This window comes from Anthonomus grandis, chromosome 3 (assembly GCF_022605725.1).
Source record: "Anthonomus grandis grandis chromosome 3, icAntGran1.3, whole genome shotgun sequence".
NCBI classification, from domain to species: domain Eukaryota; kingdom Metazoa; phylum Arthropoda; class Insecta; order Coleoptera; family Curculionidae; genus Anthonomus; species Anthonomus grandis.
In genome coordinates this window covers 11,195,132-11,214,446 of record NC_065548.1, presented here as the reverse complement: position 1 = coordinate 11,214,446, position 19,315 = coordinate 11,195,132, and the positions used below count along the sequence as shown (strand labels likewise).

General features: G+C 31.2%; 1 protein-coding gene across 1 annotated transcript; it reads left to right on the top strand.

Annotated features, from left to right (window-relative positions):
• Positions 1-312: 312 nt before the first annotated feature.
• Positions 313-14,322, top strand: LOC126733692 (protein spartin). The gene is made up of 11 exons (XM_050437062.1): positions 313-507; positions 566-749; positions 3,409-3,643; positions 3,763-3,960; positions 4,018-4,152; positions 4,212-4,388; positions 4,442-4,636; positions 4,697-4,877; positions 4,958-5,029; positions 11,988-12,115; positions 12,287-14,322. Exons 2-11 carry the CDS (start codon positions 627-629, stop codon positions 12,475-12,477), a joined length of 1,635 nt encoding a protein of 544 aa, XP_050293019.1. The 5' UTR covers positions 313-507; positions 566-626; the 3' UTR covers positions 12,478-14,322.
• Positions 14,323-19,315: the final 4,993 nt, after the last annotated feature.

Sequence of the window (19,315 nt, the reverse complement as noted above, 5' to 3'; positions counted from 1 at the left end):
GTTTTTAAATACTTAAAACAAAATAAATTTTGGTAACTCCTTTGTTTTAAATAATTAATTTCTTGGTCAATAAATTACAAAAAGGAAGACTTACAAAAAAGAGAATTACAAAAAAGGACTTTTTGAGTAAACCTCGTAACCACTTGTAATGACATCTGGCAGCCTCGCACAAATTTATATAACAGGGCTTTGACGTCATAATCCGCAGCAGATTCTTCTTCTTCTCTTCTTCTTTTAATTTGACAGCTTAGGGACTTAATGTAGCAACAAATATTTATGGGTTATGTTTTTGTTTATATTTGTCACTGTCAAATAACAATAATTAATCCATTTCAGTAAACAACTACTTTTTAGACGGAATTGTGAGTGTATTTACTGATACCCAACAGTCATTAAGTATCAAGTACAAAATCCAATTAACCATTGAGCATTCAAGTATCAATTACATATTATCCAATAACAGTGTGTTCCAAGGCGAAATCTGTGCACTTGCTTTTACTATAAACTGTAATAATTCCTGGCTATGTTGTAATTTTGTTAGCTTTGCTAATTAATAAAATTTCAGGCATTGCCACTTTTTTACTTGCATTAGTCACTAAACAGTTTTGAGTTTGACCGATGATAAGATGGGAAATGGAGGATCATTAATGTGGAATTCTACCTATTTGTCCATTAAAACCAAGCATGACTTGGCATATAAAATAATAGAAGATGCCATTCGATTAGAGGAACAGGAGAAACCACAAGAGGTAAAATCTTTGCACCTATATATTTTTTAAGAATGTGCAAACAAATTTAATGGATTTTTGAAAGTACCAATTTCAAGCAGAAGTACAACAAAAAGTAGTCTTAGGTAGATATTGTTGTCTATATTATAATTCAAGAATCTGGGCGAGATATTATCTGTATTTCATAGGCTATATTTCTGTGGTTTAGATATTTTTAACATCAATAAATGTTTTCCTTCAATAAACATTAAATAGTCAGGGTTGATGTAGTGATTTAATATTTACTTTTAACATTGCAGTTTCTACCTTATTTACTTTAGTTCAGACACTATAAAGTATTTAAAAATAAAATTGAAAACTATCGGCCTATAACTATTATCAATAATTGTTCAGTGTTTTGAATGAACTCTGCATTCTATACTTTATCCACGCATGAAAAATATAATTGATATTCTCCAACATGGATTCATGAAGGGTAGATCAACTACCACAAATTTAGTTACTATAACCAAATTTATTGCCGACTCAATTAACTCAAATTCTCAAGTAGATGTGATATACACCGATTTTTCTAAGGCTTTTGACCGACTTGACCATAGCATTCTCATAAATAATCTTGATCAATATTATGGCTTTTCCACATGGTTAAATAATTTTTTTATTTCCTATTTAACAAAACACATACAGCATGTTGAGTGCTATGGTCATACCTCAGTTAAAATAATTCCCACATCTGGTGTACCTCAGGGCTCAATTTTGGGGCCACTATTTTTTGATTCATTTATTAATAATATGTCCAAGCATCTTAAAGTGGAAAGTCTATTGTTTTTTGATAATAAAATATATTTTAAAATCAACAATATATCTGATTGCCTTGTACTTCAAAATGATTTTAGCCTCATAAACACCTGGTGTAAAAACAACAATCTTCCTCTTAATGTTGCCAAGTGCACTGTGATCTCATATACTTTGAAGAAAAATCCCATATACTATGAATACTCTATAGACAATGTACCTATTTCTAGATCAGAGGTGTTTAAGGACTTGGGGATTACATTCGATACCAGTCTATCTTTTGTTCCACATATTGCAGATATAGTGAGCCGAAGCTATAAAATCTTGGGATTTATTATTCAAAATACACAGCATTTTAACAATATATTTACGTTAAAATCATTATATTTTTCGCTCGTTAGAACCATTCTTGAATATGCTTTGCAAGTTTGGTCTCCTTTTTATCAATGTCATATTCAAGATATAGAAAATGTCCAACGAAAATTTTTGAAATATCTCTGGTTTAAATGTGACAAAGTGTATCCGGAGATCGGTTTTCCACATCAAACTTTACTTGACAGATTTTTCATACGACCGCTTAATGTTCGACGTAAATCAGCTGATCTGCAGTTTTTATATAAATTGGTAAACCACTTGATCGACTCACCAAACTTGTTGGGAATTTTAAACTTTCACCTTCCAATGGTCTTAACAAGATATCCTCCTACCTTTTACTCAACAAGAGCCAGAACTAATATTTCTAAATTTTCTTCCTTGCGCAGAGCTGGGGATATATATAATGCTGTGCAGAGCCAGTGTGACATATTTAGCTGCAGCATTAGAAATATTAAAAATGTAAACTTTGTAGTTTAAGTTCATTAAATTGTTATCTTTATTCATTGTACGTTAGTTTTGTATTTGGATAGTTAATTTTAAGTTGTAATTATGATATTTTTCCCACTAAATAATTGGATTTTGTAATCTGTTTATGTGGTGTAAATAAATAAAAAATAAATAAAAAAATAAAAAATAAAATTTGGAAGATCATAATTATCAGCATTACTAGCAAATAAACAAGAACCTATAAAATTATAAAAAGTGTTGTAATAAAATAAAATCTACTATATAAACTATTCATAGTAGAGTATTGTTTTATTACTTATATTAGATAATTTAAGCTGTGTGGTCTTAAACAGTATTAATCCAATTAAAATATGATTATTTATAGAATTAATATAAGAAATCAGACCTATAGCTAAAATTGATTACTTATTGCATTAACTCTATGAAGTGTTCCTATAATTATGACAAATATTAGGTGATATGGAGACTATGTAATACACAGGCCTGGCTTTTGGTCTTTTTCTGGCAATTACCTGAGTTTATCTAAAACATTTAATAGTAAAAAATTTAATATCTAAACATTTACTATTCAATATAGCTTATTACAGATGTTTTTCAAACTTTAAGGCCAAAACAGACGCCTTGAGTCATAGTCTTTGTCTTGATATCTTATAAAAACCCTCACTTTTCCCAAAAACATCACTTTTTTAGTAATTGTATTTCTGTTTAAATACTAAATAGTGTTATTTACAAGATTTTGTAATTAAATATGTGGAAAGGCTAATTGCAATAAAGTGCAAAAAATATTAGAACTAAGCATTCAATACATTTGTGGATAAAAACAACTTTGAATTTACTTTTTAAATATAATTTATTGTATAATGTAAATTCGACAAAGGTAATTTAATGGTGTTCTCAATGGTCATTCATCTGAGTCAAATTAACTAATTAAAAATAATAATAAAATAAGAATTTTTTAAATTATTTTCCCTCTGCTTGCATGCTTTGCAATTGTTATAATATAGTTTGTTCGTGTGTTATTATTTTCAAAAAAAAATTACAGGCAATAGAAAAGTATAAGGATGGCATTAAACTGATTGATGAAATCTTAAGGATACCAGTTCAGTGTCCTGAAAAACCCAATGACACCTGGGGTAAAGCATGTGAGATGATCCAGAAAATCAAAAGAACCAGAGCAGAAGTTCTCACTAGAATTAACTCAATCCAAACCTCACCGGGATTTCAGTCTACTTCCTGTGAGCCTCCACCATCATATGAAGAAGCTATCAGTTCATCAGGTAAAATATGTTTATCAGAATATACTATATTATTAAAACAATTTTATAATATCTTCATTACTATGAACAAAATGGTATTAGATTCTAAGGGGATAATATACTCAGACTTTTTTTGTTAGATGAATCTACTGATCCACCCAGAGTCACTTACAAAGATCTTGCTACTGCATTACAAGAACTAAGTGTAGATCCCAATCAACATATAAATGAAGAACTTGTCTACACCTATCCAGGGGTTCGATTATATTTTATATCACCAAACGGAGAAGTAGTTTCCACAAGAGAACCCCATACTTTAAGAATATCTTTGGTAGAAGGTATATTACATTTACTGTTAAAAAAAATAGGTAATATTCTAATTTAAATTTATTTAGGAAGTGAACCTAATACTCCCAGAGCTATTTTACAAATTGGTGACTGGGTGTATCCTTTGGTCCCTGGTGTGTCTCCTTGTTACAGAACAGATTATGGAGCATTTATTTTACCTGATGTTTACTCAAATGTGCCTGGTAAATATTTAATTGCATTACATTTAGTGAGATTTATCAAATAGGGAATTTTTAAACAGGTTCTTCAGTTGGGATTATTTTACCATCTGACGCAGACGCGGAAGTATTTGACCTGTTGGAAAGTATTCTGCATGGAATTATTACTCAAGAGACTGAGCAAGAAATTTTCAAGGAAAAAAGACGACGACAGGAGAAAGAAGATGCTAGTGCTCGTATATCAAACAATATCATAAATGGTACATATAAAGAAACTTTTTGAGCTTATGTTATTTGAGGGATTTATTTCTAGGAGCTTGGACAATATCTCAAGGGATCATAAGAGGGGCCCACAAAGCAGGCGATTTTATTAATAGAAAAATCCCAACCCTTATAGAGAAATTGTCGCCGTCAGATCAACCTACAAATGTGCCTAAACCTGTGTCAAAAGGGATAAAAATCGCGGAAAATGCTACTTCAAAGGCTGTGAAAGTTACTGGATTTGTTGGTTAGTAACTGATAAATCAATTCAAATACCCAATTAGTCATCAATTATTACTCCATTTAGCTGAAAAAGTGGGAGAGGGAACGATGCGACTGGGTCAGTTCTTGGCACCTCACATTCAGAAACAAGGAACCAAATTGTTGGCCTCCGGATTTAATATGCCAGAGAGAGAGGCAGAGAATAAGATGAAGAGTGTGCTGACAGTGGCCGCTGGAGCAGTTGAGGGGTTTTCAACGATTTATAGGTCAGTAATAACATATTTATATAAATAATTATTAAAATCAGAATTTACAATTTTAACTTTATATGACTTTATATTTTTAGGGGCTTGGAAACTTCTGCAGGAATATTAGGAAACAGTTTGAAGGACAACACTGTCAAAGTGGTGGAACATAAGTAAGTCCCTTAAATTGGAATTAATTTTTTAATTTTAATTGTTTATTTAAAGGGAAAGTATAGTTTAGGTGAAGTATAAAAACTAAAAACGTTTAGCACGCGGCGTTTTCTTTATAAGGCATTGACGTGCATATAATATTTGTTTCTCTGGCTTAATATATATAGTAAAAATGTTATTTTACAACCAACAAAAACATTTATCAAGTCACGCAAAAGTCGTAGTTAATGACACATATTTTTTACACAGTTTTGTTTTAATTATTAAAAAGATCGTCAAAAAGGTGGTTGGTTTGTTGTAACACAGGTATAAAATAATGTCGTGGCCGTGCTGCAATAGAATATTGTTATACCTGCCTTTGCTGATATTTGTTTCGAAGCCCAAAAATTCCCGCTGAACAATGAATTTTCATTGAAATGAAATTGACATAGAAATTTTTGGGCTTATTGAAATCAAATATAAGTGAAGTTAACTACACATTCATAATTTTGGACCCAATTTTTTTTACGTCCAAAAATGCTTACCTATTTAGCATCACTATCCATCTCTTCAGAACTGGATTCGTCATTAGCATGAATTATAATTGGATTCATCCCGAAATAAGTGACTCATTAATTTTAATGTCAAAAATTCAATTAAACCTTGAATTTCTATCTTAAAAAACGGTACTGTATTTTTTTTGTCAAGCAAATATTAATGATATTTTTTAGCGTACATTGTATTTAAAAATTATAATTCAGGTTTAAAATATATTCAGGTCAAAAATGACACGTGTTAAGAAATTGATACTTTCTTAAAATTTGATCGGTAAAACGATCATAAACTAACACATTATGAAATGCCTAAAATATTTACCACAACTATTCGATTCATTATCACTAGTATCAAAAGGCTGCAAAAATTACATTTTTATTGTTCAAAAGTTGAGACGAAAGTAAATAAAACAAAACATCAACAGTATATAACAAAAACAATTTTCAAATGGCACATTTTTAGGCTTAAAAATCCGAAACTTTGCCCTAAATTCAACCATCTTCGTATCTCTTATATTTACCAAGATCCGAATAGTGAGCTAGGAATTTGTAACATGTCGTATAATATATAATATCTAGTAAAAAATGACGTTTATAAATAACAGAACGCAATAAAAGTTAACATTTTACTTATATTCGTTTATTTGAAGAAAACTGTAAAATAACAATAATGAAACGTATAAAATAATTGCATTTCCTATTTTTGAACGCGCGACTCTGTTTCCTATTCCCGGCCCCGTCCACAATTCAATTCCTCTAGAGCTGTCAGAGAGTACCTGAACAACCGTTTTCCTAATCGCTGGATAGGTCGTGGGAGCCAGAGGCCATGGCCGGCGCGAAGTCCCGATTTTAACCCGCTGGATTTTTGTGTATGGGGCTATATGAAGTCGCTCGTTTACAAAGAAGTAGTGAATTCCAGAGAAGAACTATGGCAGAGAATTTTATATGCTGCACAAAAGCTACGAAACGAACAATTATTTTTTTAAATTAGGAGATCTTTCAGCAAAAGAACTGTTAAATGTATTGAAGTGAATGGTAGACATTTGGCACAGTTTTTGTCAAAAGCAGATCTATTTTTTTACTAAATCTCGTCACAGTTTCAAAATGGAAAAGTTATCAGTCGCATAGTTAAGTTTGTTTTCGTTAATGTTATTTTCTTTCAATAGATTTTCTAGTGTCATAGTTATTTTCATTCTCAATGACTTATACTAAAACATTATTTATGATGTAAAAAATGATTGGTAAAGAGTAACAAGACATTATTGCTTGCTTGAGCTGCTGTACAAAATAATTTGAAGGCAGATATCTCGAAAACGGCGACTCTGAGCGACCCGAAAGTAGTATACCTTTTTTACGTAAAAAATATGAAAAAAGTATTATTTTCAATAAAAACTTAAATACAGTTAAGCACAAAAAAGTTATGACCTTATGAAAGAGAAAAAGATGTCGCAGACAGCGCCCCCTACATTGTACACTCAATTTGTTAAAAAAATGAATTTCTCGACCTAAAAAACTCCTAACTACAAATTTTTGTGAAAAAAAGTTAACTTTTGTTAAAGTTATTGGGGAAAAACAAAAATAAAGTTTTAAGTTTAACACCCTGTATCTCAGTTAATATCAACTTTTGGATATAGGTAAATATAGTTAAATCGTAATATTTTTACATCAGGAGTCTGTGGTTTTTCCATATACCATTAATTAGCGGACACCCTGTATACGGGAATCGATCACTAAATGTAATATATTTTGCATTTTATTTTAATGCGTATATGTAGTATGTTGATTGTATTTTGTACATACTCAATTTTGGAGCTTTACCAAGTAACTTCACCTAAACTATACTTATTAAGTTTCTTTTTTTTTAAACTTAACTGGACAATAATTGAGCCTTGAAGAATTCCTCTATTTACTAGCAAAATTTAGAATTTAATCATTTCTAATAAAATTTTATCAGCTCTAGTTACCATTTACTTTATTTTTTTGAGGTTACGTTTTCCTTATTTTCCAATGAAAAAATTTGTATACAAAACTATTAATTTCATAATGAATTTTTAATAATAATAAATGATCTTTATTGATAATCTAAAAGAAAATATACATATAATATAACATTATTGGTTTTATTTTTTTTTGAAAAGCAATTGACAGTTTTGATTATTGTATAAGTAAAAGACTTGATTTATTAAAAGTATATTGTATATTAATACAAAGTTCAATTTCACTCCAAGACTCCAAGAGTCAATTAATTTTCTACATCTTAAGAGATATTCTGCCCTTGTACTAATTTACAGAAATTTGTGTTTTGTAATAGACTACGGTTATTAAAGCTTAGTCTCAAGGCCATACAGGGTGTCCTACCCAACTAGCATTTTTGGCAACAGCTACGTAATCGCGACTATAAAGAATACTTTAAAGTTGTGGTTACTAGTCGCGGGAACCTTTTAGGCACCGTTCTGTTACCACTTTTTTACCAAAATTGGGAATGATTTTGCTGTAGCAAATACGTAATTCTATCGTCCCGGGAACTTCTTTTTAACGTCCCATAGTGGTTTTCGGGATGTTATAAAGTAGTAATTATGCAGTGCTAGTTACTAAGAAGTTACTGAGACAATATTATGCAAACATTTTGATTCTCTTTCTTTGTCAACACAAATAATTTTATATGTCCGTCTTTATTCTAAGTGTAGCGTTGTATCGGGGTTAATCTACTTCATATTGTATTTAATATAGCTGATATTATCGCTTACCGGAGTGCAAAAATGTAAACGAAGCAAATTTTACTGTTAAACATAGGCAATATAGAACGAAAATAAAGAACGCCTCATTAAAATAATGACTTTTAACAAAAAAATTTACCAAGTCTAAATATTTAAATTTAATTTTTTAAAGAAGGTAGGTAATTTTTTTCACTCCTCTTTACTCCTATGAATATAAGAAGTCTATAATTTAATAAAAATTGCATAAAATGTAAAAGTATTCCGATTTTAGCAAATTCATAAAATCGTGCAATAACTTTTCACAAAATGGAGTCAAATAATTAAAAAAAATATGGCGAATTGTTGTTAGAGTTACCAAGAAGTTTCTTTTGTTACTTCAAGTAAAAATGATTTAGGAATTATTTCAAAAAAATGCTACTATAAAGTATATTTTACTGCATAGTAGAAATAATTACTTAAAGGTAATTTGCTTTAATAGCCAAGGTGGTAAATATTACTTTAAAGAAGAAATAAGGGTAACTATTTCGGTCTTGTTACTGATAATATTACTTCAAAGTGTATTACTGCGTGGTAATATTTTGATGTTCCTATGTAATCGCAAGAACTTGAAATTTAACTTTGTAATCGCGCTTACTTAAAAGTTCCCATTTAATCGTCCCACCGACCAATATTTTCTACTTTATAGTAACGACGTTGTAAAAGTAATTAGGTCAGGTCGCTAAGCGGTATCAGCTACCATCAGAGTTACCGCAAAGTAATAATTACTATATAGTCAAGTATTAAGTTAATATTACGTATTTCTTACTACTATTTTTTACTTAGCAGTTATTTAAACTTATAAAATATTTTTTTGGTACCAGTTACCGATTTATTAACTTGAATAAAGTAATATAGTCAAACAATGTTGTAGCCGTAACTAAAATTGCTAGTTGGGTAACTCTATTTACACACGATTTTTGGCCCCTGTATATGATATGAAATAAAAATTAAGATAAAAAGTGTTTGTTTAGGAATATTTATTTTGTTCACAGTATTGGTGAATACAGAGGGTCTCAAAAACAAAGTTTTCATTGTCAAGTAAGTTTTTTAAAATTGAACGACCTGTACATTTTACCAAATTTTTGTTCTTCATTTAATTCTACATAAAAAATGTTTTATACGTCAAATATGGTACGGTTTTCAATTTAAATTCAATCGGACGGTTTTTGAGATAATTGCTTCCTATGATTATATTATTTAATTCTTATTTAATCTACTATTAAAACAGTTAAAAACGATTATAAAACTAGAATAATTTTAACTAAAAATTTATAGTAAATGTTTAAACTGCTCACTGTTCTCGGTTTGACAGAATTCGCACCTTTTTATTAGCTCAGTGGTACAAGCGCTTCTTATTACTTCTTCCGAAATTGCTCTACAAGCACGTGTACTTTTGTTTTTTAAATCCTTCAAATTTCTTAGCTCTTCACTGTAAACTTTCCCATTAAATATCCCTACAAGAAAAAATCTAGCGGTGTTAAGTCAGGTTACCGGACTGGCCTCTATTTCCGATCTATCAATACCTTCCAAATCTATTGTCAAGGAAATTTGTTATAATCTGCGAGTTATGAAGCACCATCTTGCTGAAGCCACATATTACGTCGTTTTGCTAGAGGAACTTTTTCCAGCAACGTTGGAATTACAATTTAATCAATATTTAACGTATATTTTTTTATAAATTTTTGATGTAGAATTAAATAGAGTAAAAATTTGATAAAATCTTCATAAAATATTCAGGGCATTCCATTTAAGAAAACTTACTTGACGATGAAACCTTTGTTTTTGGAGACATTCTGTACATTTACCAATACTATTAACAAAATCAGTATTTCCAAACACTTTTTATTTTAACTTTTTTTTCATATCATATACAGCGGCGTATCATGGTCGAAATCCTGACTATTTTCAATTTATAAACAAAAGGAAATATTTGTTTATAAAATATTTTGTTTAATATTATTGACATTACTGGTAGCATTACAATAGATTAAAGTACTCAACTGCATTTTGAATTTTTGTAATGGCTTTACCAAGTCATATTTTCATTACATATTTCCATCCACATTTCATGAATTATAAAAGGTTCAATATTTATTTATTAAACCTACATTTATTTATTTAATTAATTCCACTAAATTTCCGATATTGCCTTTGCTACTTGACTTGTGGTTGCTATATTAAACGAGAAACGAGACTGGTTGATATCAATATGTTGCGTCGAATTTTCGGTGTTATGATCTTTTTCATTAACTGACACGTACTAATTTATATTATTTACAGCACTTGAATGCTTGGTAATATCCACAAGATTTTTATCAATTAAACTAACGTCATTTAAGGAAGACCAAAGTTTTTTAGATGCTAGTATGATCTTTTTTTATTAATACGTACAGTATTAGAAAAATGTATACTCTGTCCGCAATTTGAACTTTGATAAAAGTCTACTGCACACTTTAATTTATTAGTGGCAGCACTTGAGTTATTTCAAAAAGCTCCCCCATTAGTATTCAATAAGTTAGACCTATATTTGTGATGGTCAATATTTTTATGATAAAATTAGTTGATGATTAGTAGTCCCTAAATCTAAATGGCCAACATTAAGCTTTAGCAATTTTTCTCCAGATGATATAATTATATTAATAAGGGATGCTGTTCATAACGAGTGAAAACGACTTGTTAGAAATTAAGACTTTCTCATACTTATTCAAAATATTAAGTTTCATTGACATATTTAACAAGTTTAAATTTAAATTATTTATAGCTACGATCTCGTCCAATATAGAATGTCTTATCTGGATTGTGTGTTTAAACTTTTGTGACCGAACAATTTTTTTTTTATTCATTAAAAGCGTAGAGGAGACTATTCAAATGCAGTTTTTAATTGCGACTTTCCAGTTCGATTTTTTTACTCTACTTAAATGAGTTAAAATATCTTCATGTACGCATATAAATAACTAGCTGAATGCCCGCGGCGTTGTTCGCGTGAAAATAAAAGTCGAAGAAGGCCTCCAATGTTTAGTGATAGTACATGCAACCCACAATTGCCACGCCGTTTTTCTTGAGGTCAAGGGGCGCGATTAATATAATATAATTATTATGAAACCAAGACACAAATAATCTTAAAAATGATTCGTTAGATGCAGAGCGAACGGTAAGACTGAGTCGAGTCACCTCTCGGGTATCAGTCTCGCATGGACCCGCCTTGTTGTTATGTCTACCAAAATATAAATAATACAGAGGCACTTTTTCAATCGTATTTATTAATCAGTTTTATGCCGCAATGCGATATTTATCATATCGCTAACACCCCTTATCGGTGGAATTTCAAAAAGTTCGCTCGTATCCGGGGCCTACATTATAAAAAAATATTGTTGCAGTTCATTTTTTTTTCTTAAGTTGATACCTGCGACTCGTTGGTGCGGGCAGTCTCCGTTCAAACTCCGAAGCCACGCCCCCTTAGTTCTCGAGGTCACGGGTAACAATTTTCCCATTTTTTACCCCTTATTGGTGGAATTTCGAAAAATCCGTTCTTATCCGGTGCCTACATTATAAAAGGAACCCGTTGGCAAAATTTCACGTTTCTAGCTATTGTAGTTTGGGCTCTGCGATGATGAGTCAGTCAGTCAGGACAAACTCTTTTATATATATAGATTTTTAATATCGTTTTCCAGGTGGGGTCCTCAATGTGCAAACACGACCGAAGTATCTCTCAATACCGTAGGTAATATGTATTCTACCTACCAGAATACTAAAATACTTAGACCCAAAGGATTAATGACAAGTACCGCCAAAAATACCGGTAAGAATAAATTTTAATTTGACTTACCTTCAATAGGAAATACACATTTTTCATGCTGCAGTACTTTTAATGGATGACGGTGCTGGTGAGCAATATGTAGTGTAGCGTCAGATTTTTATTGATAACCCCCTTTCACGCCTTTTATGGTAATTTAAATTAGTAATATTTCAGGTATATCCATTGCCCAAGAACATTCAGTTTCCAAACAAGCAAATCAGGAATTATTAAATAGTCTTGACAGAGCAGGTCCGTCATTTTCATCAGGAAAATCACTTGTGGTACAGAAAGAGAAAGAAAATATTTCAGAACCTAGTGAGAGCGATAAAGAAAACGAGGAGGAGACATTACCACGAAAAAGCTAATTTTTTGTTAAATTGTTATAGGGTGTAGGTTTCAAACACAAAAACTCAATTGAAGTCCTTCGATAATTAATTATGTATGTATCGACATACATTTTATTGATATTTATTGAATGATAAAGTCGAGCTTGTGATTAAGTGCAACGCTTTAAAAGAGTAATTTTGTTGATAAGGCTTAAAAACAAGAAATCTCGAAAATGAGGGATAGAACACAATTTTATTCATTTTACATCACAGTGACATGATCAATTTAGCAATATTGCCAAGTTTATTACTACAGTGTTATATTAATAATTGTTATCTTTTTCTTTTCTTTTCTTGAAGTTGTTGCAACAATTTTGCTTTACTTGTTGACAAGAAACTCATATGGCTAAAGAAATGAAGAAATTATTGATGGTTTTATGACGTGCATAATTTATAATCCTATGGATTAAAGAATTAAAAAAATAGGCAACATATTCTTGCATTGTATATTTGTTTGAATTTTATATATAATTTTCTTGATTTTTATCGATTGAACTAAATAAGTACATGGTTCAATAAGTCTCGGGGCTAACTATTAAAACAATTTTTTTCGGCAAGATTCTTCTTTACATAATGTCTTAATGTCAAGAGTAATACATGTTTTTGAAACGTATTGTAACGCGTTTGTAACGCTTCTGATTTTTTGATGCTTTGAAAATAAGCTTTAGTTTCGGCAGTCACTTTTTTATTTGACCCAAGTCTCTTTCCTTGAAGCATCCTATTGAGATCTGTGAAACGCTAGTAGTAGTTAGGGACTAGATCTGTATAATATAAAGGCAATTCATTCAATTTTAGCATCTTTTTCATCGATCTGTGATATGATGCATTGTCTACGTGCACTTTTCTTTTTGGCCTTTTGATTACGTTTTAATAACGCTATATATTAATTGCTAGCGATGTTTTGTTTCTTTTCAAGGTAGTCAACGGATATTGAGTGAGCCATAACATTTCCAGACTATTTTGGTTATTTATTGACTGCTCCCTAGTCAGCTGATGATCTCTTTGATTCATGTGAATCATACATTCCAACGTAAAAAATCATGTTCCATTATGAGTTAACGTGACACCCATTTGCAAAGAAGCTTTATCAATATTATATAACTCTTTCAAAATAGTATAAGCACTAGCATTTGATATCTTAGGACGCTAGCTATCTCACGAAACTTTACTTTGCGACGATCCATCAATGATTAAAGCATTCAGAATAACTTGTGACCACGTTTAATACCAGAATACTACTCAGAAATTGTTTTTCAAGCCACTGTTGAGCTTGAACAATATGTTTTTTCTTGTTTATATTGAAATAAAAAACACAAAAGTGGTGTCACTTAAACCCTTTTAACTCAGAAACTATTTGGGTCTAACTGTCTGAAATTCACAATGTTGTCAATAGTGGCGCAGTCAGTTGGTTACTCCTGGAACTTATTGATCTATGGATATATGTATTTATTCAAGAATTTTGACATTTATTATGTATCTATTTATTATCTTGATTTTAACAAATTTTAGTGTTCTGCGATGACAAACTTGCTCTTTTATAAAAAAACTGTTAAATTATCTTAAAAAAATTTATTTTTTTATAAGAATATTAATGGCCTGGTATAAAATTGCACCTAAAATGTGGGTATTGTTTTAGGAATTTTATTAGTGATCTTAAAACTTTTATTGTTTGGTCAGTTTAATGTTAAACAACCTGTATGTCTTTATTATATAACGATATTATTTTGTTGTATTGGTGTTATGGTATATTGTTTTTTTCTGGCTGGTTTGTGTTATTAGAGTTTTAATTTTTTACGAAAGTTAATATATTTGATTTAAAAATGTTATTTGTGTTTTAATTTCAGATCGATTGGGACTTGCTTTAGCTTAAAGTTTTATAGAGAAAATGAAAATATTATATAGAATTCTGTTGATAGGTTAATAAATACACTTTTGTCAAAAACTTTTAAATTTCATTAAATTTAATAAAAATACATACAGGGGTGGCCAAAAGTATGGAAACTTTAAACTTTTTCAAAAAATGCAGAAAATATCGCAATGCGAAAACTCTCAAAAATATAAATAAAAAGCTTATCAGCAAATAAAGAAATTCCAATGGAGGTAAAGCAAAAGAATGTTGTTTATTAGTTTTGATGAAAGAGGAGTTATTTCTCTCTGGCCAAATATATGGAAACCTTTAATAAAATCATAATAATTGTTTACTACAAGCTGTTTAACGGTACGATTTTGTTTGAGTGAAGACAGGCATCATGCCTAAGTGTAAATACTTATCTAGTGATTTAAAAAGTAAAATAGTTGAACTATACCAGAAGGGTTATAAACAAATTGAAATAAGTAAAAATTTAAACATTTTAAAAGGCACTGTTTCAAAAATAATTAAAAAATTTGAAGAGAGAGGAAATGTTTCGGTAGCCCACAAGCAAGGAAGACCAAGAAAGTTGTCCAAAAGGGCTATGAAGGTAATGAAAAGAATATTGATGAACGACCCAAAGAAAACTTCTATAGATATTTCTGGAGAAATGAGTGAAATGGGGATTTCTGTGTCTGCTCGCACGGTGAGAAGAAGGCTAAATGAAGTGGGGCTTTTTGGAAGAGTTGCTGTAAAGAAACCACTAATATCAAAGAAAAATAGAAAGGATCGCTTGAAATTTGCACGAGATGATCTTACCTGGTCGCACCAAAATTGGAATACTGTATTGTTTAGTGACGAAAGTAAGTTTCAATTATTTGGGAGTGACGGGAGACGTTATGTCCGATGACCAAAAGGTACAGCCACAAATACCAAACACCTACGGTAAAACATGGTGGTGGAAGCGTAATGGTGTGGGGTTGTTTCTCCCGATCAGGTGTTGGCCCCCTGGTTAAAACTGATGGAATAATGGACCGTTTTCTATACAAAGACATATTGGAGAACAACATGTTGCCTTATGCTGAGGAGGAAATGCCATTGAGATGGTTGTTTCAGCAAGACAACGACCCTAAACACAAGGCCCAATTTGTGAAAAATTGGTTAAATGAACAGAGCATTGCTTTAATGGATTGGCCTTCACAGTTCCCAGATCTGAATCCCATAGAGAATTTATGGGATCAATTGGACAGGAAGATTCGAAACCATTCGATTTCAAACAAGGCCTAACTGTGGTAAATACTGCAAACTGAGTGGGCTGCCATTTCCAGCGAAGACTGGGCAAGACTTGTCGATTCTATGCCACGAAGATGTAGAGAAATAATAAATTCGGAGGGATATGCCACAAAATATTAGCAGATTTTGATTTAGATATAATTTATATAAATAACTTTCTTCAGTTTCCAAACTTTTAACCAAGAAAATATTAATTTTATTTGATTTTCTTTTTATAATACGTTTAATTTTAAATTAATATGTTAAGTTAGGTAATATATTATATATACTTTATCACAATATGAGTAACTTTATTATAGTTCCTGGTTTCTTAAAAAAAATATAAATTAAAAAAGTTTCCATACTTTTGGCCACCACTGTATATACCACAAATATATTGGAACGATCTTAACAGCCGTGAATATATCAGTTGTTGTCCTCGGGCATTCGATAATCATCTGGTCCATCGGCTATACCCGAAGGTGCGATAAGGAGGGAACGAGCGACTGGCGCACCTCACGATATCTCGGGACACACGTAGAAAGTTGGCGAATGTTCCGGAACAGTAGTCCATGCAAGGAGGCCTCGCTAAGAGATCAGTTTAAGTATGAATATTGGCGCGACTTTTAAATCAAAATAAATAATAGAAGATAAAATATAGTATTAATAAATGTTTCAGTGTTAATTTAGTCCGACAGTGGTTGAACGAGAGATTCCATATAGATGGATTAGCAGAAGAGAACCAATTGAATGGCCTCCATGATCACCGGATATAACACCCTTAGACTTCTTTCTTTGGGGACATTTCAAATTCATTGTTTTTAAAACAGAGCCTGCTGTCAATTTCCGGTGTCAATTTCCGGTTCAGTTTTCAAAACTGTTAAGAGAGGAGTTAAATGAGAATGGGGTCTTAAAGGGCGTTCAATTATTTTTTCAGTAGTATGCCACTTTGTTGCTTCTTGTCTAGAGATTTTCCAAAAATCACCTTTTAAAGTTACAGAAACAATTAAATTTACCTGTATTGACATTTTGGTTTTTCAGGTTGGTGTTTAGAAAAAATATTGTATTATTGGATCTAAAAATATGGTAAGCAAAAAGGATGTAGCCAAAAAAGGAATATTAGATATATTGTTAATTCGCTTTTGCTTGTTGGGGCGTTCAGTGATAATTTTCATTAAGTGCATAGGTGTGAGACTGGTTTATTCTCTTTAAGACAGTAGAATAGATAGAACAGATAAAACAGACATAATATTACACGAGACAGTAAGAGGCACTGAAAATGCATAAACTCCATCCATACAATACTTCAATAAGCCAATACTTCAAGAACTTTATGACAATAATTTGGATGAAAGAAGAGAGCAAATTCATAAGTCGTTAAGTCAACGCCATCCCTAATATTCATTAGTTACAAACGAAATTTTCGATATTGGTGTGACGAACATTTTTCAAGAAGCATATTTTTCGAGAAGGTCATACAAAATATCCCCAAATGTTAATGTTTGGGCTGGTATGCTTGAAAATACTATTGATACTCCTATCACCCAAAAGCTAAAACCTTAAATTGGTATAGAGGGTAACTCAGTTTTACAGCTAGGTATTCCTGCTATTTTTATTTTGGAGGGTTTCTTATTTAAAACTGTTGAAATACAGTTTATAGCTCTAAGGATTGAGGAAATTCCTTGATATATGAAGGCAGGGAATTGCTGATACCACTGAAGCTTCTTCATGAGCTTAGCCCTTACAATTCTAAGAGTTAACTGAGTAAAAGAGGGTGGAAGTAATCAAAATCTTATATTGTTAAGACATGGGAAAGCTATGTCTGGAGCTGCTAGTATAAGTGGAACTAGTAAATTTCCGAATCCTTCAATTATAATACGTATAACTATGAAAAAAATTATATAGTAGAATTTATATACAATACAATACAAAACGATTCGCTAACATTCCAACGGACAACACACTTATTATTTTCTTCCGTTCTGACATCTGGTTTCGGAATAAATGGATTTGCAAAGGACCAATTAAATGGCCTTCAAGATCACCGGATTTACCACTCTTAGACTTCTTTCTTTCGGGACATCTTAAATTTTGAAAATGGAAATAGACACGTTTCTTCTGCAATTGTAAAAATTTTCTATCCGTTAAAACAAGAATAAGGGTAAAAATATTCATTTCAAGTGTCCCCCTTACGAATAAAATTGACGTGAGTTATGTGTTTTATATTGAAAATACACTTTAAAAAAAACTAATTTTATTAAATATGACAACCAAAAAATAACTACGTTCAAGACGAGAATTAATTATGGAGTGTTTTCCTATTTCTAATATCGATTAATCGTAAGCTAATTAGTATAACAAAATAATATAAACTAAGCATAACAATAATATAAGATAAGCACTTTCATCAGAACCTTGAGGTCGATGTCGGGGTTGTACTGGAACTGGGTCACATAACTCGTGTCTTTCTGATTTTTCATATTTTTAACTGCAAGATGTTGAGGGTGGGAAGTTTTCAAATTAACATCCTGTATGACGTAAAAAAAGTCTTTTGTTCAGATATTTCGGAAACGCCTTTATGGGATACTAAAGGTCGAGATATTTCAGGAAGACGTTACTGGAAGAAATTTTGATGATTGACTCATTACTTTACGATGAGACCGTAATTTTGTACAGTTACCAAAAAAAAGGGCGGAACCAGTGATCAATAATATAATCAAATGGAAGGAAAAAGAAGGTGTGGTAGGTCATGAAATAGGAAAAAAAATGTATTGAAGTGATATTTAATCTATATTGGGATTATATAAACATTTTTTTTAAATTTTAAATATAGTCATTATTGCGTTTTATCAGTTACGGCGCAAAACTGTTCCATCATATTCAGAGAACAATTTCAACTCTCCACCTATTACGCACCTACAGTATATCACGGGAAACTTCGACAGGATCCGTACAGGATAATAAAATTGGATAGGAATAAGGAAGGAGGAAAGGGAAGAGGATCGGGATCCTTTGCTCCCCCGGCAGCCGGTTTTCGGGACCCACATTTTGAGGGTTGCCTTAATGGCTATTTATACGGGGCGCCTTTCTTTTGTGCATGTCCTTTCGGGTAAGGCGGCAAAGGGCCCGAAACATTAATTTGGTTTTTCCCTTTTTTTTCTGGGATAACAAATACGATGAGTTACCTAAAACGTGTTTTTTTTAGCATAAAGGAGCGTTGTAGTTATAATTAAAGCTCGTATAAGTAATACGTAGGTATACTGCGATGCGAAGTACTAACACAAAAGAAAATAATTCAATACTAAAAAAACATATTAAATATATTAAATCGAGTAAATGCGATGGAGTTGTGATCCGTTTGTTGTGTTGACACCCGATATACATTATAATATTCGATATTTTAATGTTTACTATGCATTTTTTTTTAAATTTAGGAGCTTTTTTCAGAAAAGTTTTTATGTAGGGTTGATAAAACCGTTAGTAATAGAGTAGGGGAACTACTGCCTTCAGTAGTTACTACGAAGTTGGACAAAAGTCTGGAGTCTTGTCTAGCAAGGAACAACTTTTACAATTATTTTGCGGTAATTAGTAGTTGTTATAGCCAAGTCTCGTTTATGTATCTAGTTTTATTAATTTTTATTTCAATAAAATACTTCGTTTCATCATAATTTTTATTGCATCTTAAAACTTTATAGA

Coding starts and splice junctions, on each gene's coding strand:
- LOC126733692 (XM_050437062.1), top strand. CDS start 627: ATGGGAAATGGAGGATCATTAATGTGGAATTCTACCTATTTGTCCATT. Junction 4,153..4,211: donor TGTTTACTCAAATGTGCCTG/GTAAATATTTAA, acceptor ATTTTTAAACAG/GTTCTTCAGTTGGGATTATT. Junction 5,030..11,987: donor GTCAAAGTGGTGGAACATAA/GTAAGTCCCTTA, acceptor ATCGTTTTCCAG/GTGGGGTCCTCAATGTGCAA.